Below are 27,242 nucleotides of genomic sequence, written 5' to 3'. Positions count from 1 at the left end.
CCGGCCCACCACAGGAGACGCTAGTGCGCGATGGGACAAGGACATCCCTGCTGGCCAAACCCTCTACTAAACCGGACGAAGCTGGGCCAATTGTATGCCGCCCCATGGGTCTCCCGGGTTGCGGACGGCTGTGACAGAGCCTGGATTCGAACCCAGAATCTCTAGTGGCACAGCTAGCACTGCGATGCAGTGCCTTAGACCACCGCGCCACACGGGAGACCAGTTCAGCTACTTTACATTTTCATAAATTATTCATAGCATGCTTTTAATTGTTATAGCTGTTACCATTCAAAAGAACTAAAACTCAAACCCCGATTTTTAGCAAACACAAATGGTGGGTCAAGAGAAAGGCAATTGTGTGAGAGCAGCGTAAAACGATAGCACACAGCCTTCATGTCAAAATTCACCAATACTGCATTCTGAAGTGAACGTGGGGCCTCTTTGCTGCCTAGGGCATATTGGGAAAAACAGGCCTCTTTCTGCTTACTCCATATTGGGCAACTGCTCCTTTTTTCTCTATCAATTTCTAAACCGCGGAAAATTCCTTGGCTTTGCATAGCGAAACCCAATGATTCAAAGAACAACATACACCAATATTTGGTTAGTTTGATGGCGCTGAATTCTCTGACGTGTGTAAACACTTTTTCCCTTTTGTTCTTTGTGAGAAGTCATGAGCTGTCTTTTCTCCCATACCACACTCTGTGTATAAAGGGAATGCTTCAAAACACAACACAAACATCCGGTCGGGCCTATTCCACAACTCCACAACACCCACAGGTTCAACTCAGTTGTTTAGACATTTCCCTCTTCCCCTAAGTCAATTGTGTCCTCAACAATACAGCATAGCTAACCTTTGCTCGACTCCCTAAAAAGGTGCCAAAATAGTAAACAATTAAAACTGTGAGGTCAGCTCAGTCCAAAATAGGTCCAAGGTCTGATACATTCATGAGCACCGTGGTTACATATGTCACAGCAGAGGGGAAACGAGGAGACAGGAGAGCTCCCAGCAATGATTAACAAAACACTCTTTTGGGAAGAGTTCTCCGTCAGCTGAGCCTGGCGCTCTGACCCGCTATAACTGTTTATAACAAGCTGCTTAATGCATTCATAGCAGCTCTATTTCAGCCTATAAACAACTCTCCCTACAGCACTTTAGCAGCATACAGAGTGCTGCTAAAATAGCCTATGCGGAGGATCAGTTATTTAACACACTGAGTCACTACACACAAATGTTGAAGCTACACCCACAATAACATCTGCTAAACATGTGTATGTGACAAATACAATTTGATTTGATTTGAAGAGCGCTTGCCCAATGGGCAAAACATCACTGTTTCCCATGAATGAGTCTGGAATAGTTGGCTTCAAGAGTAAACGTTTTAGCTTCACTTGAATCCACTATTTTTTATTTCACAACGGTTAAGTGAAATCGTTTTCTTATGGCAGTAATAATGGTTTGAGTACCGTTGTGTTCTTTCAATAAGTTGGAGATTTATTGAAGTTGCTTCCCAGGAAAGAGAGCCATTTCCAAAACAAGTATATTGACGCAATAACACCATTTTAGCACAACAACGTTACACGATGCTTTTAACAATCTCAAATAAACATTCCTTCAACAGTACATAAACACCAGTGGCTAGAGGCTGTGATCGTTTGTTATTGTGAAAGATTTAATGAATGAGTGTGTGTGTGTACATTTGTGTATGTGTATGTATCAACTCATGTTTTAAAAATCACATTTTATTGGTCACATACACATATTTTGCAGATGTTATCATGGGTGTAGCAAAATGCATATGTCCCTAGCTCCAACTACCTAATAATACAAAACAATTCACACAAATTCCAAAAAATAAAATAATTAAGAATTATTGAAATATTACAACGAGCAATGTCAGTAAATATGTATGTACATGATGGTGTGTCTATAGACATTAGTCTCCTATACACTACTGGTCAAAAGTCTTAGAACACCAACTCATTCAAGGGTTTTTCTTTATTTTTACTATTTTCTACATTGTAGAATAATAGTGAAGACATCAAAACTATGAAATAACACATATGGAATCATGAAGTAACCAAAAAGGTGTTAACCTCTCTAGGGTAGGGGGCAGTATTTGCACGGCCGGATAAAAAACGTACCCGATTTAATCTGGTTATTACTACTGCCCAGAATATGAATATAATTGTTTGATTTGGATAGAAAACACCCTAAAGTTTCTAAAACTGTTTGAATGGTTTCTGTGAGTATAACAGAACTCATATGGCAGGCAAAAACCTGAGAAGATTCCAAACAGGAAGTGCCGTCTCTGACCATTTCTTGGCCTTCTACACTCTCTTTATTGAAAACTGAGGATCTCTGCTGTAACGTGACACTTCCTACGGCTCCCATAGGCTCTCAGAGGGCGCCAGAACGTTGAATGATGACTTTGCAGGCCATGGCTGAAAAACAGTAGCGCATTTGGTAAGTGGTCGATCAGAGAACAATGAGACTGTGGCGCGCGTGTTCACGTGAAGAGTCCATTTTAGATTTTTAGTCTTTGAACGAAAACAGGGTTTCCCGGTCGTAATATTATCACTTTTTTACGAGAAAAATCGCATAAAAATTGATTTTAACCTCTTACATACGTCTGCTCCAATATCCAATGATAGGCGGGGCGCGAAATACAAACTCTTCTAAAATCCGAAAACTTCAACTTTTCAAACATATGACTATTTTACAGCTATTTAAAGACAAGACTCTCCTTTATCTAACCACACTGTCCGATTTCAAAAAGGCTTTACAGCGAAAGCAAAACATTAGATTATGTCAGCAGAGTACCCAGCCAGAACTAATCAGACACCCATTTTTCAAGCTAGCATATAATGTCACATAAACCCAAACCACAGCTAAATGCAGCACTAACCTTTTATGATCTTCATCAGATGACACACCTAGGACATTATGTTATACAATACATGCATGTCTGTTCAATCAAGTTCATATTTATATCAAAAACCAGCTTTTTACATTAGCATGTGATGTTCAGAACTAGCATTCCCACCGAACACTTCCGGTGATTTTACTAAATTACTCACGATAAACGTTCACAAAAAGCATAACAATTATTTTAAGAATTATAGATACAGAACTCCTCTATGCACTCGATATGTCCGATTTTAAAATAGCTTCTCGGATGAAGCACATTTTGCAATAATCTAAGTACATAGCCCGGCATCACAGGGCTAGCTATTTAGACACCCACACAGTTTAGCCTTCACCAAAATCACATTTCCTATAAGAAAAATGTTCTTACCTTTCCTGTTCTTCATCAGAATGCAGTCCCAAGACTTCTACTTCAATAACAAATGTAGGTTTGGTCCCAAATAATCCATCGTTATGTTCCATCAACAACGTTTTGTTCGTGCGTTCTAGACACTATCCCAACGCTAAATCTCGGTCACGAGCATGGCGCAGAATGTGACAAAAAATTTCTAAATATTCCATTACCGTACTTCGAAGCATGTCAACCGCTGTTTAAAACCAATTTTTATGCAATTTATCTCGTAGAAAAGCGATAATATTCCGACCGGGAAGGTGCATGCCTGTAAACTGAGGGAAAAACCGAAAGCCGGGGGCGGGGCGGGTCGCGAGCGTAAGACTTACTCCACTGAGAGACCACTTAGCTTTTGCTCTCCTTTGTTTCAGCCAGGGCTTTGAATTACATCATTCCTGTTTTTCCCGGGCTCTGAGACCCCATTGGAGACGTGGGTATTGTCACGTAACAGCAGAGATCCTTAGTTTTTGGAAGAGATGTCAAAGAAAGAAAATAAATGGTCAGAGAGGGTACTTCCTGAACAGAACCATCTCAGGTTTTTGCCTGCCATAGGAGTTCTGTTATACTCACAGACACCATTCAAACAGTTTTAGAAACTTTGGAGTGTTTTCTCTCAAAAGCTAATAATTATATGCATATTCTAGTTTCTGGGCAGGACTAATAATCAGATTAAATCGGGTACGTTTTTTATCCAGCCGTGAAAATACTGCCCCCTAGCCATAAGAGGTTAAACAGCGGTTGACATGCTTTGAAGTACGGTAATGGAATATGTAGAAATTTTTTGTCACGATACGCGCCGGGCGCGTCACCCTTCGTTACCCTTCGTATAGTGTCTTGAACGCACGAACAAAACGGAGGATATTTGAACATAACTATGGATTATTTTGAACCAAACCAACATTTGTTATTGAAGTAGAAGTCCTGGGAGTGCATTCTGACGAAGAACAGCAAAGGTAATGCAATTTTTCTTATAGTAAATCTGAGTTTGGTGAGTGCCAAACTTGGTGGGTGTCAAAATAGCTAGCCCGTGATGGCGAGCTATCTACTCAGAATATTGCAAAATGTGCTTTTGCCGAAAAGCTATTTTAAAATCGGACATAGCGATTGCATAAAGGAGTTCTGTATCTATAATTCTTAAATTAATTGTTATGTTTTTTGTGAACGTTTATCGTGAGTAATTTAGTAAATTCACCGGAAGTTTGCGGTGGGTATGCTAGTTCTGAACGTCACATGCTAATGTAAAAAGCTGTTTTTTGATATAAATATGAACTTGATTGAACAAAACATGCATGTACTGTATAACATAATGTCCTAGGAGTGTCATCTGATGAAGATCATCAAAGGTTAGTGCTGCATTTAGCTGTGGTTTGGGTTTATGTGACATTATATGCTAGCTTGAAAAATGGGTATCTGATTATTTCTGGCTGGGTACTCTGCTTTCATAATCTAATGTTTTGCTTTCGTTGTAAAGCCTTTTTGAAATTGGACAGTGTGGTTAGATTAACGAGAGTCTTGTCTTTAAAATGGTGTAAAATAGTCATATGTTTGAGAAATTGAAGTAATAGCATTTCTAAGGTATTTGAATATCGCGCCACAGGATTTCACTGGCTGTTGAGTAGGTGGGACGATTTCGTCCCACATACCCTAGAGAGGTTAAACAAGATACTTCAAAAAGCCACCCTTTGCCTTGATGACAGCTTAGCACACTCTTGGCATTCTCTCAACCAGCTTCACCTGGAATGCTTTTCCAACAGTCTTGAAGGAGTTCCCACATATGCTGAGCACTTGTTGGCTGCTTTTCCTTCACTCTGCGGTCCGACTCATCCCAAACCATCTCAATTGGGTTGAGGTCGGGGGATTGTGGAGGCCAGGTCATCTGATGCAGCACTCCATCACTCTCCTTCTTAGTAAAATAGCCCAGCCTGTAGGTGTGTTGGGTCATTGTCCTGTTGAAAAACAAAGCCCAAACAAGATGGGATGGTGTATCGCAGTTGAATGCTGTGGTAGTCATGCTGGTTAAGTGTGCCTTGAATTATAAATGAATCACAGCCAGTGTCACAGCAAAGCACCCCCACACCATAACACCTCCTCCTCCATGCAGTTGGAACCAAGAATCTCCAATTTGGACTCCAGACCAAAGGACAAAATTCCACCAGTCTAATGTCCATTGCTTGTGTTTCTTGGCCTAAGCAAGTCTCTTCTTATTATTGGTGTCCTTTAGTAGTGGTTTCTTTGCAGCAATTCGACCATGAAGGCCTGATTCACAAAGTCTCCTCTGAACAGTTGATGTTGAGATGTGTCTGTTACTTGAACTCTGTGAAGCATGTAATGGGGCTGCAATTTCTAAGGCTGGTAACTCTAATGAACTTATCCTCTGCAGCAGAGGTAACTCTGGGTCTTCCTTTCCTGTGGCGGTCCTCATGAGAGCCAGTTTCATCATAGCGCTTGATGGTTTTTGCGACTACACTTGAAGAAACGTTCAAAGTTCTTGAAATGTTCTGTATTGACTGACCTTCATGTCTTAAAGTAATGATGGACTGTCGTTTCTCTTAGCACATTTGAGCTGTTCTTGCCATAATATGGACTTGGTCTTTCACCAAATAAGGCTATCTTCTGTCTACCCCCGCTACCTTGTCACGATACAACTGATTGGCTCAAACGTGTTAAGAAGGAAAGAAATTCCACAAATCAACTTTTAAGAAGGCACACCTGTTAATTGAAATGCATTCCAAGTGACTCCCTCATGAAGCTGGTTGAGAGAATGCCAAGAGGGTGCAAAGCTGTCATCAAGGCAAATTGTGACTACTTGAAGAATCTCAAATGTAAAATATACTTTTATTTGTTTAACACTTTTTTAGTTACTACATGATTCCATATGTGTTATTTCATAGTTTTGATGTCTTCACTATTATTCTACAATGTAGAAAATAGTAAAAATAAAGACAAACCCTTGAATGAGTCGGTGTTTTAAAACTTTTGACCGGTAGTGTATAATCACAGTATATGAATACAAAATGTGGGTACAGCAGTAGTTATATAGGATGAGACTTGACTAGAATACAGTATATACTGTACATACAGTGCTTTCAGAAAGTATTCAGCCTGCATTTAAAATGGATCAAATTTAGATGTTTTCTGTCACTGGCCTACACAAAAGACCCCATAATGTCAAAGTGGAATTATGTTTTTAGAAATTGTTGCTAATTCATAAAAAATGAACATCTGAAATATTTTGAGTCAATAAGTATTCAACCCTTTTTTTTATGGCAAGCCTAATAAGTTCAGGAGTAAAGTTTTGCTTTACAAGTCACATAATAAGTTGTATGGACTCAATAATAATAGTGTTTAACATGATTTTTGATGAACTTCTTCATCTCTGTACCCCCACACATACAATTATCTTTAAAGTCCCTCAGTCGTGCAGTGAATTTGAATTTGCAGATATAGAATATCTCTTTTAGCATGGTTAAGTTATTAATTACACTTTGGGTGGTGTATCAATACAAAGATACAGGGGTCCTTCCAGTTGCCGGAAAGGAAGGAAACCACTCAGGGATTTCATCATGAGGCCAATGGTGACTTTAAAACAGTTTAATGGCTGTGATAGGAGAAAACTAAGGATGGATCAACAACATTGTAGTTACTCCACAATACTAACCTAACTGACAGAGAGAAAAGAAGGAAGCTTGTACAGAATACAAATATTCTAAAACATGCATCCTGTTTGCAACAAGGCACTAAAGTAATTATGCAAAAAATGTGGCAAAGCAATTCACTTTTTGTCCTGAATACAAAGTGTTATGTTTAAGGCAAAGCCAATAAAACACATTACTGCGTACCACTCTCCATATTTTCAAGCATAGTGGTGGCTGCATCTTGTTATGGGTATGTTTGTAATCGTCAAGGACTGGGGAGTTTTTCAGGATAAAAAATGTATGGAATGGAGCTATGCACAGGCAAAATCCTAGAGGAAAACCTGATTCAATATGCTTTTTACCAGACACTGGGAGATTAATTCACCTTTCAGCAGATAAATAACCTAAAATACAAGGCCAAATCTACACTGGAGTTGCTTACCAAGAAGATAGTGAATGTTCCTGAGAGGCTGAGTTACAGTTTTGACTTAAATCTACTAGAAAATATATGGCAAGACCTAAAAATCGTTGTTTAGCAATGATCAACAACCAGTTTGACAGAGCTTTGTCACGCCCTGACCTGGGAGAGTCGTCTTTCTCTGTTTGGTTAGGTCAGGGTGTGACATGGGGTGGGGATTCTATGTGTTGTATGTCTATGTTGTTTTTTTCTTTATTGGCCAAGTATGGTTTCCAATCAGAGGCAGCTGCCATTCGTTGTCTCTGATTGGGAATCATACTTAGGCAGCCTTTTCCCCACCTGTGTTTGTGGGTTATTATTATTTCTGTGTGTGTACGCCACAGTTGCGTTACGTTTCTTGCTGTTTATCTGTTTATTGTTTTGGTTAGGTTTTCTTCAATAAAGATGTGGAATTACCGGCACGCTGCGCCTTGACTCATATATGACAGGGAATTTGAAGATAGAGAGCGTGACAGAATAACCCACCACAAGTAGGCCAAGCAGCGTGCGCTGACTGGGAAGACGAGCTGGACCGGGGAGAATCAACAACAGAAGCCCGAGAGGCAGCAGCAAATTATTTTTTTTTGGGGGGGGGGCACACGGGGAGATTGGCAAAGTCGGGGTTGAGACCTGAGCCAACTCCCCGTGCTTACCGTGGGGAGCAAGTGACCGAGCAAGCACCGTATTATGCGGTGACAGTGCGCACTCACAGCCCGGTGCGCTCGGTGCAAGCTCCTCACAGTTGCCGTGCTAGAGTTGGCCGTGAGCCAGGAAGAAGTGTGCCGGCTCAGCGTTCCTGGTCTCCAGTGCGTCTCTTCGGCCCAGATTATCCTGCGCCAGCTCTACGCACGGTACCCCCCCATTCATCAGCACAAACCTGTTTGTACTGTACCAACGCCCTGCCCTTGCTGGGCTACAGTGACCATCCAGCCAGGACAGGGTGTGCCAGCCCTGAGCTCCAGACCTCCGGTCTCCTGTGCGTCTTCCCAGTCTGGTGAGACCAGTTCCAGCTCCCCGTAGGAAGCCTCCAATGATGATCAATGGTCCGAAGCCTCCAGTGATAATCCATGGCACGAAGCCTCCAGTGATGATCCATGGCCCGGAGCCTGTAGTGATAATCCATGGCACGAAGCCTCCAGTGATGATCCATGGCCCGGAGCCTGTAGGGATGATCCATGACACGAAGCCTCCAGTGATAATCCATGGCCTGGAGCCTCCAGTGATGATCCATGGCACAAAGCCTCCAGTGATGATCCATGGCACGGAGCCTGCAGTGAAGGTCCCCAGTCCGGAACCTACAGAGACGCTCTCCAGTCCGGAGCCTCCAGCGACGCTCTCCAGTCCGGAGCCTCCAGCGACGCTCCCCAGCCCGGAGACTCCAGCGACGCTCCCCAGTCCGGAGACTCCAGCGACGCTCCCCAGCCCGGAGCCTCCAACGATGATCCTCAGCCCGGAGCCTCCAGCGACGCTCCTCAGCCCAGAGCCTCCAGCGACGCTCCTCAGCCCGGAGCCTTCAGCGACGGTCTGCAGCCCCGAGTCTTCAGCGACGGTCTGCAGCCCAGAGTCTTCAGCGGTGGCCTGCAGCCCAGAGTCTTCAGCGCCGGTCGGCAGTTCAGAGCCTCCGGCGCTGATCCATGGTCTGGTTCCTCCGGCGACACAGAAGCGGGGGGATTAGCGGGCGGTGTGGGGGCTACGCCCCGAACCAGAGCCGCCACCATGAGTAGATGCCCACCCGGACCCTCCCCTATAGGTTCAGGTTTGCGGCCGGGAGTCCGCACCTTTGGGGGGGGGGGGGGGGGGTATTGTCACGCCCTGACCTGGGAGAGTCATTTTTCTCTGTTTGGTTAGGTCAGGGTGTGACATGGGGTGGGCATTCTATGTGTTGTATGTCTATGTTGTTTTTTCTTTATTTGCCGAGTATGGTTTCCAATCAGAGGCAGCTGTCATTCGTTGTCTCTGATTGGGAATCATACTTAGGCAACCTTTTCCCCACCTGTGTTTGTGGGTTATTATTATTTCTGTGTGTGTACGCCACAGTTGCGTTACGTTTCTTGCTGTTTACCTGTTTATTGTTTTGGTTCGGTTTTCTTCACTAAAGATGTGGAATTACCGGCACACTGCGCCTTGGCTCATATATGACAGGGAATTTGAAGATAGAGCGCGTGACAAGCTTAAAGAATTTTTAAAAAGACTAATTGACAATTGTTGCACAACCCAGGTGTGGAAAGCTCCTAGAGACTTACCCAGAAAGACTCACAGCTGTAATCACTGACAAAGGTCTGGATATTATAGGTGAATGCACCAATTTGTAAGTCGCTCTGGATAAGAGCGTCTGCTAAATGACTTAAATGTAAATGTAAATGTGCTTCCACAAAGTATTGACTCGGGGGTGTGAATACTTGCAGTATGTAAATTTGATATTTCTGCATTTCATGTTCAATACATTTGCAAAAATGTCTAAAAACATGTTTTTACTTTGTAATAATGGGGTATTGTGTGTAGATGGATGAGAAAAATATATATTTAATCCATTTTGAATTCAGGCTGTAACACAACACAATGTTGAATAAGTCAAGAGGTATGAATACTTCCTGAAGGAACTGTATGAAGTGTGTAAAACAGTATGTAAACATTATTAAAGTGACCAGTGTTCAATGACTATGTACATAGGGAAGCAGTCTCTAAGGTGCAGGATAGACTACCAGTGACTAAAGTTCAAGGCAGGGTACTGGGCGGAGGCTGGCTAGTGGTGACAATTTAAGTCTGATGGCCTGGAGATAGAAGCTGTTTTTCAGACTCTCGGTCCCAGCTTTGGTGCACCTGTACTGTCTCTGCCTTCTACATGGTATCAGATTGAACAGGATGTGGCTCCGGTGCCCGGGGTCCTTAAAGATCTTCTTGGCGTTCCTGTGACACCGTTTGCAGTAGATGTCCTGGGGGGCAGGCAGTGTGTCCCCAGGGATGCGTTGGGCTGACCGCACCTTCCTCTGGAGAGCCCTGCAGTTGCGGACTGTACAGTTGCCATACCAGGTGGTGATACAGTCTGACAGGATGCTCTCAATGGTGCATTTCAAATCAAATCAAATCAAATGTATTTGTCACATACACATGGTTAGCAGGTGTTAATGCAAGTGTAGCGAAATGCTTGTGCTTCTAGTTCCGACCATGCAGTAATATCTAACAAGTAATCTACCAATTCCACAACAACTACCTTGTACACACAATTGTAAAGGAATGAATACGAATATGTACATAAAAATATATAAATGAGTGATGGCCGAACGGCATAAGCAAGATGTAATAGATGGTATGGAGTACAGTATATACATATGAGATGAGTATTGTAGGGTATGAAAACATATAAAGCAGCATTGTTTAAGGTGGCTAGTGATACATTACATCAGGATGGCAAGATGCAGTAGATGGTATAGAGTACAGTATATACATATGAGATGAGTAATGTAGGTTATGAAAACATTATATAAAGTGGCATTGTTTAAAGTGGCTAGTGATACATCTAATTACATCAAGATGGCAAGATGCAGTAGATGGTATGGCGTACAGTATATACATATGAGGTGAATAATGTAGGTTATGTAAACATTATCTAATATAAATAATATAAAGTGGCAAGTGATAAATTGATTACATCAATTTTCCCATTATTAAAGTGGCTTGAGTTGAGTCAGTATGTTGGCAGCAGCCATTCAATGTTAGTGATGGCTGTTAAACAGTCTGATGGCCTTGAGATAGAAGCTGTTTTTCAGTCTCTCGGTCCCTGCTTTGATGCACCTGTACTGACCTCGCCTTCTGGATGTTAGCGGGGTGAACAGGCAGTGGCTCAGGTGGTTGCTGTCCTTGATGATCTTTTTGGCCTTCCTGTGACATCGGGTGGTGTAGGTGTCCTGGAGGGCAGGTAGTTTGCACCCGGTGATGCGTTGTGCAGACCTCACTACCCTCTGGAGAGCCTTCCGGCATTTGTAGAAGTTCATGAGGGTCTTAGGGGCCAAGCCAAATTCCTTCAGCCTCCTGAGGTTGAAGAGGCGCTGTTGTGCCTACGTCACCACACTGTCTGTGTAGATGGACCAATTCAGGTTGTTAGTGATGTGCACGCCGAGGAACTTGAAGCTTTTTACCCTGTCCACAGCGGCCCTATTGATGCGGATGGAGGAGTGCTCCCTCTGCTATTTCCTGAAGTCCATGATCAGCTCCTTCATTTTGTTGACGTTGAGGGAAAGGTTATTTTCCTGGCACCACTCCGCCAGGGTCCTCACCTCCACCCTGTAGGCCGTGTCGTGGTTGTTGGTAATCAGGGCTACCACTGTTGTGTCGTCTGCTAACTTGATGATTGAGTTGGAGACATGTGTGGCCATGCAGTCATGGGTGAACAGTGGAGGTGTTTTTGCCTACCTTCACCACCTGGGGTCGGCCCATCAGGAAGTCCAGGACCCAGTTGCACAAGACAGGGTTCAGACTAGAGGTCGCCCGATTATGATTTTTCAATGCCGATACGGATACCGATTATTGGAGGCCCAAAAACCCCGGATACCGATTAATTGGCCGATTTTTATAACTTTTGGTAATAATTACAATTACAACAATACTGAATGAACACTTTCATTTTAACTTAATATAATACATAAATAAAATGAAACATGCTCAATTTGGTTTAAATAATGCAAAAACACAGTGTTGGAGTAGAAAGTAAAAGTGCAATATGTGCCATGTAAAAAAAGCTAACGTTTAAGTTCCTTGCTCAGAACATGAGAACATATGAAAGCTAGTGGTTCAATATTCCCAGTTCTATTCCCAGTTAAGAAGTTTTAGGTTGTAGTTATTACACGTTGACTATTTCTCTCTATACCATTTGTATTTCATATACCTTTGACTATTGGATGTTCTAATAGGCACTTTAGTATTGCCAGCCTAATCTCAGGAGTTGATAGTCTTGAAGTCATAAACAGAGCTGTGCTTCAAGCATTGCTAAGAGCTGCTGGCAAACGCAGTAAAGTTTGAATGAATGCTTACGAGCCTGCTGCCGCCTACCACCGCTCAGTCAGACTGCTCTATCAAATATCAAATCATAGACTTAATTATAATATAATAAACACAGAAATACGAGCCTTTGGTCATTAATATGGTCAAATCCGGAAACGATCATTTCGAAAACAAAACGTTTATTCTTTCAGTGAAATATGGAACCATTCCGTATTTTATCGATCGGGTGGCAACCCTAAGTCTAAATATTGCTGTTACATTGCACAACCTTCAATGTTATGTCATAATTATGTAAAATTCTGGCAAATTAGCTCACAATGAGCCAGGCGGCCCAAACTGTTGTATATACCCTGACTCTGCGTGCAATGAACGCAAGAGAAGTGACACAATTTCCCTTGTTAATATTGCCTGCTAACATGAATTTCTTTTAACTAAATATACAGGTTTAAAAAAATATACTTCTGTGTGTTGATTTTAAGAAAGGCATTGATGTTTATGGTTAGGTACATTCGTGCAACGATTGCGCTTTTTTCACGAATGCGCATTTGCTAAATCATCCCCCGTTTGATGAAGTAGGCTGTGATTCGATGATAAATTAACAGGCACCACATTGATTATATGCAATGCAGGACAAGCTAGTTAACCTAGTAATATCATCAACCATGTGTAGTTAACTAGTGATTATGTGAAGATTGATTGTTTTTTATAAGATAAGTTTAATGCTAGCTAGCAACTTACCTTGGCTTCTTGCTGCACTCGCGTAACAGGTGGTCTGCCTGCCACGCAGTTTCCTCGTGGAGTGCAATGTAATCGGCCATAATCGTCGTCCAAAAATGCAGATTACCGATTGTTATGAAAACTTGAAATCGGCCTTAATTAATCGGCCATGCCGATTAATCGGTGGACCTCTAGTTCAGACCCAGGATCCCGAGCTTAGTGATGAGCTTGGAGGGCACTATGGTGTTGAAGGCTGAGCTGTAGTCAATGAACAGCATTCTTACATAGGTATTCCTCTTGTCCAGATGGGATAGGGCAGTGTGCAGTGCAATGGCGAATGTGATTGCGTCATCCGTGGATCTGTTGGGGCGATATGCAAACTATAGTGGGTCTAGGGTGTCGGGTAAGGTGGAGGTGATGATCCTTAACTAGCCACTCAAAGCACTTCATGATGACAGAAGTGAGTGCTATAGGGCGATAGTCATTTAGTTCAGTTAACTTGCTTTCTTGGGAACAGGAACAATGGTGGACATCTTGAAGCAAGTGGGGACAATAGACTGGATAGAGAGAGATTAAATATGTACATAATCACTCCAGCCAGCTGGTTGGCACATACTCTGAGGACGTGGCTAGGGATTCCGTTTGGGCTGGCAGCCTTGCAAGGGTTAACACGCTTAAATGTCTTACTCACGTTGGCCACGGCCACGGAGAACGGGAGCTCACAGTCCTCGTGAGCGGCGGTGGTCACTGTGTTTTCCTCTGATAAGTTCTAATCGTCACAGTGGGAACAACGTCCATTATGCACTTCCTGATGAACTCAATCACAGAGCCAGTGTATACGCCAATGTTATTCTCAGGGGCAACCTGGAACATATCCCAAGACGCATGATCAAAACAATCTTGAAGCATAGATTCCGATTGGTCAGACCAAAGTTGAACAGTATTTACCACAGGTACTTCCTGTTTAAGTTTCTGCCTATAGGAAGGGAGGACCAGAATGGAGGAATGATCTGATTTGCTGAAGGGAGGGCGGGGGAGGGCATTGTAGCCATCCCGGAAGGGGGAGTAGCAATGGTCAAGAATTCTTGATGAGCGAGTAGCGCAGGCGATGTGTTGATAAAACTTCAATAGCGTTTTTCTCAGATTTGCTTTGTTAAAGTCCCCAGCTACAATAAATGCGGAGTCAGGATATGCGGTTTCCAGTTTGCACAAAGTCCAGTGTAGTTCCTTGAGTTCTGTTGCGGTGTTTAATGCCATTTCTTATGACAACTGAAGCATTCCATTCACCTTCCCAATCGAACAGCCACGTGTCGTTTGACTAATGAAAAATAACAAATATTCTTCATCTCTGCCAGCCCTTCTCCAGTAGCCTATTCCAAGGTGTTTTGTAGAATTCTGCCTATAGTATAGCTCTCCTATAGAGGTCCTCTCCTGTTCCCTGCTTGTCGCCTGAAGGGGTTCTAATTAGGCCATGCTCAGTGGACGAACTGCACCAGGGGGACAATGGGTGAATTTGTTTACAGATCAGACTCCCCGTGTTTAGGAATACCTCAGTGGGGGGGGGGGGCGAGACACAGAGGGGCGAGTCAAGAGCAGGGGCCGAATCTCGCTAATTACACCCCATCCACAGGGACACAGTGTCCCCCTTTGTGTCCCCTGAACAATAAAAAGGAGGTATACCCCCATATGGGCCCTCCTGAAGCCCAGGCTCAGGCTCATTTCTCCAGGGCCTCCAATGCTGATTCAGCCTGAAAAGATTCTCTGTATTTGCTCATGTTAGATGACATGAGGGCATGCCCTGGTCAAATTAAAACACAACATGACAGGGGAGTTTTAATCTCCCCTTCACTCTCTCCCTTTCTTCCTCTCTCTCTCTCTCTTTCCCTCACACACACACACACACACACACACACACACACACACACACACACACACACACACACACACACACACACACACATATAAACACACACACACTATACAACCACAGAGCAAATTTGAAAATTCTGTGCAACTTTTGGTGCGCATTTACTGTGATAATTGAGGCTGTACCCACTTTAAATTACAGTTATAACAGTGGCCAAGTAGACTACTGTGGCTATTTGATCATAATGTAAACCTATCAGAGTGGACTAACATCAAAAACAATGTGAGAAAATACATCCCATAACATTTTAACATGGAAATAGCGATTCTATCATTCAGCCTACAGTAGCAGCCAATGTGCAGTGTTCAACATAGGCCTACATTTCATGAGACTTTTGAAAATAAAAACATACATGGCTTGACATTAACCTGTTTATCCACTTGTCCTTCAGATAAGGAGGTGACCGAAAATGTTGTGTTATTTGATGCAAGAAACCACTTTACAAAATAAAATTCATTATTATTCCCATAACATTATTACCGAGAATCAGACAAATTGTGCTAACCTCTGCCTAATGGCTACTCAGATTACCTTTAAGACTTAAAAAAAGCTCATTACCTGACTCGTTTTTCAAAGATGGCTAGAAATGCATATGTTTTGTGCTCTTGGAGGTAGAAACCACTCCCCCATTGCTGACTAGAAATTAGCTATAACTGGGCTAATAACTCACTTAATAGCAAAGAATATGAACAAATGTGCACACTGGCTACATGCAGCTCTCGCTTTGATCTCAAAACAGGCACTGCTCACGACCACTCATACTGTGAACACAGTCCAGTTCAAAGTGAATGACACAGATCCATATATGGCAATGGTCTATTTGCATATAGGGATACTGCAGCTCTGATTGGTTATGGCGCACCAGTCTGGTAGAGTATGTGTCCTGCCTGTCAATGTAATAGAATCCTACTCCAATGCACACTGCCTACCAGAAAATCTCTTGCATAGTTTGTTTTGTTTCGATATGTTGCAATCAGTATATTGCGTTGATTCGATCACAATTCTCACCGTAGAGGGAAACTAAAGGGGAAAACGAAAGGGGAAAACTAGAAAGTTGAGTGAAGTTCAATCTCGTGCCTCTCTACGCAAGCTGATATTTCTTCTGCGCAGCAGTCCCGGGTAGCTGCGCACCCCAGCACGCATGCAGCTTAGAGGGAACATTGTACACTACACCACACACACCAGTGCACCCACTTGGTGTTAACGGTGTGCAATCATTTTCCAGCAAATACTTTTCTCACTCTTTTTTTGTAATGAACACATGAATACTGATCATTATATATTCGTAACTCTAGAAATGAATGTTGGTGCATTTGTGTGTGTCCTATGTAGAATAGAAAAACTGCAGGAATGGTGTGCCCACATCTTTATAGGAACATGATTTCTACAGTAACCTTTAACTAGGGCTACACACACAGTTGCTGTGGAAGATCAAAGCAATCTAATTGCTCTCCATTTCCCAAAATGAGGGATTATGACCACCCGAAGTATGTGGGATGTTGAGTAGACTGGAGCTGCTTCCGTCACACCAACCCTAGTGGCTACAGAGCCTGTAATTCCATCATACCAAACCTAGTGGCTACAGAGCCTGTAATTCCATCATACCAAACCTAGTGGCTAAATAGCCTGTAGCTTTCTGCTTGTAATGAACTAATTCACAAAGGTACTTGTTACATTCACACAGTCTAGCTTGGCTATCTTTGTCTTTAGGGAAGTGGGTCTGAGTTTCCAACCTGTCTCTCTGACCATGCAGCCACCTCAGACTAACTCATAATAGTAACCTTATCCTGTGACCACTCTCGTTTCCAGGGCACACGCACACACACACGCATGCACGTACGCACGCACGCACACACAGGACAACACTAAAACCTCAACTCGTTTTCCTTCAGCAGTCCCTCTGCTACCAACCTGACAATTTCCACTCAGACTAGGCTTCCCAATCTGCATTAAACTGAAATGCTTCCAGTTTCCCTGTCCATATATCAGACAAACTTTAATATATTCCCCACTTCCTCCATGATGGGCAGAAGTATGGCCTGGGATAGAAGACACTGCTGTTCACTGACCATTTTATAGGCCACTCTGTTGTTTAATAGTTTCAGGAAATCTGAGCGCACAAACCCATTCTCCCTTAGATATAACTCTGTCGGTCTTGCTCTCTGTTTCTATCTCTTTCTTCCTGTTGGGCATGTCTGTTTATAGCTGGTTTCCTGTATCCTATAGCTGGAACATTTGTTCCCACCTCCAAAAGGAGAGGACGGTGACATACAAATTTGTGAACTGTCTGAGAAGCAGCCTCCAGTTGGTCCAAATTACATAGTCTTTATGATACGTAATTCTGTTAGTTGAGAAAATATTTGATAAACTAGAAATACTCTTTCAGAGCCAATAAAATAGCCCACATTTGAGTACATTTAGACTAAAGACTTGTCGTAAAATGCTTAAAGTTTTTGCAACGTTAAACCCAATGAGTCAATTTGATGTTAAAACTACATTTGAATCTATGTATAACGTATCTGATAACGAAATCCATCTATTCCACTACTGTGCTCTCAGATCCACCAAAGACTTACTTTTCCTTATCCTGTTCTCCAGCCAACACGGTACAACCACAAAGCAACAGGCTTGGTTGCTTACAGTAAAAGGAAGTCATTATTGTTGGCCTGGCCCTATTTTAGCCTCAGGTGACTGGCAAACGTTACTCTGAACATAGGCTGAACGTTCCGGTGCTGTGGGTTATAGTTGGCAGGCTGATAGAGCACACAAAGGCAGACAGGACATCCCTTTATTTTTGCTCCTGATCAGTCATTTTCATCAGCCAGCAAGACAGCCGCTCTGCATTCCTACTAGGTGACAAAGGACAACAGGCTCCAGTCGTTCTCTCTTCTGCCCCCCCCCCCGCTTCTCCCCCTAGTACCCTCTCTCGCTCTCTCAATCTCTCCTACTGTTCTTGCCTTCCTCTTTCTCTCTCTCTTGCATCCCTCTTCCGTGCCCTTTTCTCTCTCTAACTCTTTCATCCTTTTCTTTGTCTTTCTTGCTCACATTCAGGCGTAATGTTCGTGTCAGTACCTGGCATCACTGCAGTGCTTGGCATCATATTTCAGACAGCTGTGCTTTCTCCAAGGACTCTCCCTCCCTCTGTTTCTCTCTCTCTCCCTGTTTCTCGCTCTGTATACCTGCTCACCTTGTACTACTCATGTGGTTGGCAATGGAGGGAGAGACCACTTTCAAACGTCTGACGCATTAAACAATGACAGATAGTTAGATAAACATACAGCTGGAGCGGGGCCAGCGGGACAAAGGTGACTTCACCGGCCAAGTTGATCCAGTGTCAAGCCACTACATCAGTAAACCTTACTCACTGACTGCACCAATCCCAACCCTCCACTGCACCAGTAGAACATACTGAACCTATCCCACCCATCCACCACACCAGTGGTCACGTTCCAGGCCAACTACATTGCAGTTGTTGCTTTGCATCAACTAACACATGTACCTTCCCATCGACTGCCCAGTTGGGCATCAGATTGGTATGTCATATGATACGGTTAGCTGATATGATAAACACCTATCCAGGCATTGTTACATCGGGCAGGCGTCTGCAATGCAGTCAGTCTGGAATGAAGCCACTACACCAGCCCAGTTTAAAATGCATAAATGTGTAGTGTCTGATAATACATCCCCCTGGTAGTTGATGTTGCTGAAAACAACAATGTGTTCATGTTTGAGAAGGCCTCTTTGATATTCCCCCGGGGGACAAAAGGTTTGTGCATGTTTCTATATGGGACTTAAAATACCCAGACTTATTTTAACTGGCTCTTATACAGAGTATTATCCATGACATAGTCTACAAAGGAGACAATACAACAACGGCCAGATATACCAAGTCTGTAACAAAGCACAGACACCCAACAGAAGACTTACTGGTAGAGATACTAAATATACAGTTGAAGTCAGAAGTTTACATAAACTTAGGTTGGAGTAATTAAAACTCGTTTTTCAACCACTCCACAAATTTCTTGTTAACAAACTATAGTTTTGGCAAGTCGGTTAGGACATCTATTTGTGCATGACACAAGTAATTTTTCCAACAATTGTTTACAGACAGATTATTTCACTTATAATTCACTGTATCACAATTCCAGTGGGTCAGAAGTTTACATACACTAAGTTGACTGTGTCTTTAAACAGCTTGGAAAACTCCAGAAAAGTATGTCATGTCTTTAGCAGCTTCTGATAGGCTAACTGACATCATTTGAGTCAATTGGAGGTGTACCGGTGGATGTATGTAGACCTCCACATGTCTGGTTCATCCTTGGGAGCAATTTCCAAATGCCAGAAGGTACCATTTTCATCTGTACAAACAATAGTACGCAAGTATAAACACCATGCGACCACGCAGCCGTCATACCGCTCAAGAAGGAGACGCATTCTGTCTCCTAGAGATGAACGTACTTTGGTGCGAAAAGTGAAAATCAATCCCCGAAGAACAGCAAAGTACCTTGTGAAGATGCTGGAGGAAACAGGTACAAAAGTATCTATATCCACAGTAAAACAAGTCCTATATTGACATAACCTGAAATGCCGCTCAGCAAGGAAGAAGCCACTGCTCAAAAACCGCCATAAAAAAAGCCAGACTCCAGTTTGCAACTGCACATGGGGACAAAGATCGTACTTTTATGAGAAATGTCCTCTGGTCTGATGAACCAAAAATAGAACTGTTTGGTCATAATGACCATCGTTATGTTTGGAGGAAAAAGGGGGAGGCTTGCAAGCCGAAGAACACCATCCCAACCGTGAAGCACGGGGGAGGCAGCATCATGTTGTGGGGATGCTTTGCTGCAGGAGGGACTGGTGCACTTCACAAAATAGATGGCATCATGAGGGAAGAAAATTATGTGGATATATTGAAGCAACATCTCAAGACATCAGTCAGGAAGTTAAAGCTTGGTAGCAAATGGGTCTTCCAAATGGACAATGACCCCACGCATACTTCCAAAGTTATGGCAAAATGGCCTAATGACAGCAAAGTCAAGGTATGGGAGTGGCCATCACAAAGCCCTGACGTCAATCCTATAGACAATTTGTGGGCAGAACTTAAAAAGCGTGTGTGATCAAGGAGGCCTTCAAACCTGACTCGCTTACACCAGCTCTATCAGGAGGAATGGGCCAAAATTCACCCAACTTACTGTGGGAAGCTTGTGAAAGGCTACCCGAAACGTTTGACCCAAGTTAAACAATTTAAAGGCAATGCTACCAAATACTAATTGAGTGTATGTAAACTTCTGACCCACTGGGAATGTGATGAAAGAAATAAAAGCTGAAATAAATCATTCTCTCTACTATTATTCTGACATTTCACTTTCTTAAAATAAAGGGGGGTCCTAACTGACCTAAAACAGGTCATTTTTACTAGGATTAAAGGTCAGGAATTGTGAAAAACTGCGATTAAATGTATTTGGCTAAGGTGTATGTGAACTTCTGACTTCAACTGTAGATGAGAGAGAGAAAGAGAGATGCTAAAACAGAATGAAAATGTTTCTTTCTTAAGGATAATGTGTCAGAAAAGTATAATACCGCCTAAGTTAAATCTTTAAATAAAAAGTATTTGATTAAACCCCTGTCAGTCTAAGCCGTTGAGGGGGGGGGGGGGGGGGGGGGGGGGGGGGTCTACGCTGAAATATGGAATTGTTTTAAGATGGTCATACTATGGATACTATGGATCTTTTAGCTATTTGATTTTGAATTTTAGGACCCCTTTAGGTATAAAAAAAAATCTATATATATTTATAAAATATTGAATTTGGCCTTTACTACTATAGCCCAGAGAAACGCATTGAATAACACATTCATAAATGGCAAAAACATTTTAAAAAGTACATAATAAGAAACAAGGTTTTGAAGTGTCTGTCCTATATCTAGGATATGAAAGCTCAGGAAACTTTTTTTTTACACATATTCAACCCATTTTGGGGGGCATAAAACTACCTTCATAATTATTTTATTTTTTTAACCGGTACTGATTATCTTCAGACGAGTCCCGTGACACTTCTGGGCGTCGTAGAGCAAAACAGAGAACAGCATCGTGTTCGTGAGAATCTCCCCATTTCATAGAGTGGTCATAATAGGTTAAACCATTCGGACACTACAGACATTTCGTTAGAAGACCAATTTTCGGGATGTCTCATGGTCTGACAAATACCACTCTAGCTCTGTCACCTTTCACCGCAGATGCGGAAGTGCGACATAGGCAGATATGGTGGATTGAGATGCATCCAAAGCAAAAACACAGGTATCTCTAGTTTAGAGTGACAGATTTTGATGTAGATTATGTTATTATGTTACTTAGATTGACGCACCGGCGCGTCAATCGACTCTAGGTGGGTTTCCACTAGATAACACAGCCACAAAGTCAAAATGTACAAAACTAAATAGTTTTTTTGGCATTCATTTAAGGTTAGGCATTAGGTTAGAATTGTGGTTAAGGTTAGGGTAAATGTTAGGGTTAGGTTTAAAATCTGATTTTTAGATACATTTTAGAAATGGTCGAGGTTAAAACATAATTATGACTTTGTCGCTGTGTTAACAAGTGACGACCGATTTCATGGAGAAGACATTAAATGTTATGTTATTTCTCGATGTGAATTTCATACCTTTTCTAAAAACGACATACTGCATACTGCTAATCATGAGAAATTGAATTTATTAAGCTTAAATATATTTTCTTAAGTTGGTTAGGCGGCCACATTTGATAAAATCCTATGTGCATGCAGTAAAATAAAATAAATGAAGACAAGCCTGGTCATGACAAGATACACAACGCGGTGAGCATTTCAAACATCTTCTGAGCATTTCAGACATACAAACAAACACCCATTGTTGTGTGGAGCATATTTTTTTAGATTCCAAAAATTCCATAGCTGTCATCTACCCAACTCAGATCTCTCAGCACCAAAGAAAGGAACATGAAAGCCAAAAGAGTGCTGAAAGTAAGTGCCCTGGTTTGCATTATGGCTAGCATCCTATAATGTTGGTGATATTTCAAAGGTTTTTGGGGGTTGAAAGTGAAAGTATGAAATGGTTTCACTCAAAGGAAAGGCATGCAGGGCCTCACTTCCACCAGGCCTCCTCAGGGGATCTTACAGTGAATAGCCGTTTTGTGGAACATTCACAGATCTTTCCCTCATAAACAGGTACTTGTTGTGGTCGCTTAAGTTTATTTTCACGTTGCATTTTAATACTTGGTCATAAGTATTAAAGAGAGAGACCGTAACGAAAGGCTGCTATTCAATAACATTAAGAATTTGTCCATCTTTATAAATTGAACGGTATCCTCTTACAAAGACAAGGCACCATGCCTTTTGTATCATTTATGTTATCATGGGTTTTAGCACTAAACACCAGCATATATTAACACTCAATAAAACTATAATAAACCTTGCAAATTACATCTGCCATTCAATCATCATTCATTCACATTCATTGATTACTAAATTTGAGTGCAAAAAACACAAATGCGCACATACAAAAGAGCACAATACTGTATAGAGACATTCAGTCTTTGGTTTGGATTAACCTGCCTCCTCGTTTTATATTTTCTAGCAGGAAATTCAGGAAAGGAGAGAAACTGAGATAGTGGGGCAGGCAGAGGAGGAGCAGGTGACTCTGGAGGCACCACAGTAACCAAACCCCTGGTGCCATCTGGTTGCTAGTCACCTCCCACACACAAAGGGCTCTTTTTTCAGCCCTCAGCTCAGCACGCTGTATATTTTGTGTTCTGTCTCTTATTTACTCCTGCCAGCCGCTCAGGTATACGGGAACGCTAGACAGGAGGAGACGGAGAGAGAGAGAGGGAGAGGGAGGGAGGGAGAGGGAGGGAGAGCGACAGAGAGGGTGGGAGAGAGAGGGAGAGAGAGAGAGAGAGAGGGAGGGAGAGAGACCGACAGAGGGAGAGAGAAAGAGAGAGCGAGCAAGAGAGTCAGAGAGGGTGGGAGAGAGAGGGTGGGAGAGGGAGGGTGGGAGAGGGAGGGTGGGAGAGAGAGAGAGAGAAGTTGATGGGGAAAGACAGAGAAACAGAGAGGGGAGAGAGATATTCGAGGAATCTCTCCACACATCTTAGTGCATATGACATCTTAGTGGACTCCAGGTCCACCACACAGACCAATTTCTAAACATAATCAAAAACAGGATTAGCGTAGATATTTGACCGTTGCCTGCAATGCACCAACATGCTGGCTATCTCCCTTCCCTTTAATGTAGACATTTTGGTATTAATGAAATACAGAGGGAACAGCAACTTGTTTAAATCTGTCTGTGCTGAGAATATGTAAAATTATAACTCAAAAAGTCTATCCTTAGGAAAGAAACCTTTTCGTCCTCTCTCTCTCTCGACATCAATAAACATTAGTTCACAGCGGTAGCTTAAGCTACTCAATCATCAAACCTTAACCTTATGAACCAGAACTCAAACTGTCAGTGAAGAAATATTATGCTTGTTGTCGTCATTGCATTTCAGCTCTCAATAAATGAATCATAATATATTTGATATACACTGTTTCATATGGACTGTGACTGTTATGTCCTTCATAAGCCCTACAGTATAGCACAGGCTACTTAGAACACTATAGCATATACACTGAGTGTACAAAACATTAAGAAGACCTGGTCTTTCCATGACATAGACTGATCAGGTGGATAAAGGTGAAAGCTATGATCCCTTATTGATGTCATTTGTTAAATCCACTTCAAAATCAGTGCAGATGAAGGGGAGGAGACCGTTTTAAAGAATGAATTTCAAGCGTTGACACAATTGAGACATGGAATGCGCGTGCCATTCAGAGGGTGAACGGGCAAGAGAAAATATTGAAATGACTTTGAACAGGGTATGATAGTATTAGGAAGGTGTTCTTATTTTTTTGCACACTCAGTGTAGGTTGATGGTCCTCTTCTTAGGCGCATTTCAGGATAAGTGCACATTTCTATGGAGCATTCTCAATGTTTATCCCTAAGGATTAAGTTGAGTTTCATGGAGTGGCACCATGCCAGAATGATGGCAGTAAAGTCAAGAATACAGGGGAAATCAGGCCAAAGCTTGTGAAACAGGAACATCCTCTTACTTTGATTCAACCAGTCACATTATACATTTTGTAACATATCTCATCAAGGAAAAACAGAGGAAATAGAGTGCACTGATATCACCCATTGGAAGAAGAGGAATTTGAGAACGAAAAGTCACTTTGGGAAATCACCTATAGAAAAAAATCCTACAACTCTAACCGGCTAATGATTTTACTCCTGGAACCTGATTCCCCTAGTTTCCCCCAATCCCTAAATCACAATAATCTTACCCCAGTAATACAGTAATAACATTAGGCCAATTGTATGATAACTGAAGATGTCAGTTGTTTCAGTTGCAATTCAGTGATGTAGCAGACATGATTGTCTAGACGTGATAGATATAGTAATATGTCACAACAAGACAATGCACTTCTAAAATTAGCATCATCACAGATTGGTGTAGGTCTGTGGTATTCCTTTTATCCTGCATCTCTCGCTCTCTTTCTCGCTCTCTCTTTCTCCCCCTCTGTCTATCTCTCCCTCTCTGTCTATCTCTCCCTCTCTGATGCAACAGAGAAAAGGACCACACCCTCCTCCTCCTTCAAGCAATACAAATGGCATCAGGCTCTTGTAGAGGAAAGGTAAACACAAGCAGCCACAGGCAGGCCTGCACTACAGGACAGAGGCTTTGAAGGGATACCAAACACTATTCAAAGGCCTCTTTGGCAAGCAAGCAACATAATAATAAAAGACAGGCCACATTTCACATTGCAAATATATTCATATAAAAGCATTATTTCAACAATGTGAGTTTTTCCTGTTGTGTAAATGCATCCAAGAGCCACCTAACAAACCCTGAAATGTGCCAAATTTGAAAGGCCGATGAGATATATCTTCATTTAGTATATAGTCATTTAGTTGATCACAGTTAAGTAAAACACCTTAATTAAAATATCAAGTTCTAGGCAATGTTCATATTCCAGAGAGAGACTGAAATGCTGTTAATTATGGTAACCTCACTTCATCAGAACAACTATTAAAACACAATTGCATTTCTCTTTGTGTCAAAACTATTATGGCTACAGCATAACAGATCAAATATATCAGGTGTTGCATTAATAGATACCAATAGCTTTGGCTTTGATCTTGTATTGTGTTTCTTTTGAACTCAACATTTATGCAATAGAAAATACTCTTAATCAATATAATAACAAAATATATGTTGTAATAACATTGTAATACCTCGTTAATAGTAAGGCCATAAAAACAATTTAAACCACAAAAACATGTATTGTCACTGTTACATAAGTGGTAGGCTACATTGTAGATGTGTTATATTACAATGTTTCATAATGTCCAATCCCCGACGTTAAATGTAACGTTTCAGTTGCAGATTGATTGTTGCTGGCTACAACACTACAGTATTATGAATGTAACTGTTATTTTGTTATTCATAATTTGGGGAAAGTAGGTATCGTCACAATGGTGGGCTCTTTCAAGGGGTGGGGCATCTTTGCCTTAAAAAAAAAAAACTTTGCCAAACTTACGCGGCTGCGTAGACAATGGATACTTGATTTGACACTTGATATCACTGTTCATTGTTCACCATCCCGAAAAGGAGACTGAAATCAATTAAGGCTACATTGAATAACACATTCCCTGTCTCCCTCTTCTGCACCCCACCCCCACCTATTCGGATTCACATTTACGCACAGACGTACACTGACCCAATACCGTACAGCTGCCCATAAAAGTTTGTATCCATTACTGACTTTTTCTAATGACTGAACAGAAGTATATGGTTCGTGTATTGCTCTCTACGGTTGAATTCCCAAATCGGGGAGAAAAAAAAACTAAATATGTAGGCTGCATAGATGCCCGGACCATCGAATAGCAGTTTTTACACATACCACAGTGGGGGTGCAGAATAGTGAGCAGCAATTTTCTCCACGGAGAACGAAGTTGGTTTTATACGATTCGCTTTTCAAGGACACTGCAGATTGCTGTCACGCACTACACAGATTTCTGTCGCCACTGACACGAGCGTGTTGCCCCACTGGTTGACCGGGAGCGCACAAAAAAAACAGAAAAGGTTTTACCTTTTTGCCGTTTCTGCTGTTATAGCCGTTGTATGGATTGATTCCTGTCCTTGGCGGTACGGAGAGCAGCATTTTTCTCGGCGCTATGTATGGAGCGGCGAGTACAGCCCAGGCTGCCAAGTGACGTCAGCAGCTCGGGAAGTTAAGCTTGGAATCAGGGGAAGCGATCCGAGTCCCGCTGCCGCCAGTGCTGCTGCCCGCGGCCAAGCGCTGCGCTTTCACGCGTCTGGGTCCTAGCGCGCCAAAACCAACCGTGCCGATGGAACGGTTTCTGATGGCCAAACATAAAGACTGTATTGGCAATAGGTTGTCAAAGTTCTGCTTTGTAAAATCTTATCTAAACCTGGAACGAATCAACAGTATCCCAGGGCGCAAAGTATTTGATCCTTGACTGAAATTGTGCACCACAGAAATATGGATACTTGTGAGATTTGATCCAAATGATGTCCTTGTTTATTAAGGCCTAAAACTGGCAGAAATCCACTTAAATTATCAATGTGTTGCAATTAGAATATATATTTTTTTAAAGTCTCACTAAATCTCTCTTTGATATGTAACCTATTATGGAATTGATATTCAAAGAAGCTACCATTAGAAAACAAAATATACATTTCACCTTGTTTTTCATTAATCTGAAAAGCAATTATTCCTTCAAGAGTTTTCATAATCCTCCAGCATGTTGCATCCCAATCCCCTTCCCCTGGAGAACGCATCTTGCCCCTATGGAGCAGCACAGTGCTTTGTGGACATGATCCGATTCCTCATTTTCCTTCATGGAAATGTTGTTTCTCTTCATGAAGTTTTGCACAAATGTGTTAGGTGAGAGACAGTTATGAGAGATCATCCTCAAACTATTCCAGAATTAAGTGGTGTGTGTGTGTGTGGTGGATATCTGTCTGTCTGTGTGTCTGTCTGTGTGTGTATACAACATTGTCTACTAGTTGAATACTTTACAATCATCTGTGAGATTGCTTGTGTGCTGCAACTGGATGTGCATGAGCTTGCATGTGTTTGTTTGAGTGCACACCTAGC

General features: G+C 42.1%; 1 protein-coding gene across 3 annotated transcripts in view; it reads right to left on the bottom strand.

Moving 5' to 3' along the window:
* The window catches only part of LOC115207922 (RNA-binding motif, single-stranded-interacting protein 2), a 60,067-nt gene extending 33,503 nt beyond the window's left edge, over positions 1-26,564 (bottom strand). The window contains exon 1 of one of the 3 annotated variants that reach the window (XM_029775517.1): positions 26,211-26,564. In XM_029775517.1, coding sequence (XP_029631377.1) covers positions 26,211-26,282 — 72 coding nt within the window. In that variant the 5' untranslated portion in view covers positions 26,283-26,564. The remainder of the gene's footprint in view (positions 1-26,210) is intronic. The other 2 variants (XM_029775516.1, XM_029775518.1) reach the window with 2 other exon arrangements.
* Positions 26,565-27,242: the final 678 nt, after the last annotated feature.

This window comes from Salmo trutta, chromosome 14 (genome assembly GCF_901001165.1).
Source record: "Salmo trutta chromosome 14, fSalTru1.1, whole genome shotgun sequence".
Classification (NCBI taxonomy): domain Eukaryota; kingdom Metazoa; phylum Chordata; class Actinopteri; order Salmoniformes; family Salmonidae; genus Salmo; species Salmo trutta.
Note: the sequence above shows the minus strand (reverse complement) of the source record. Positions and strands in the feature narration are given on the sequence as shown.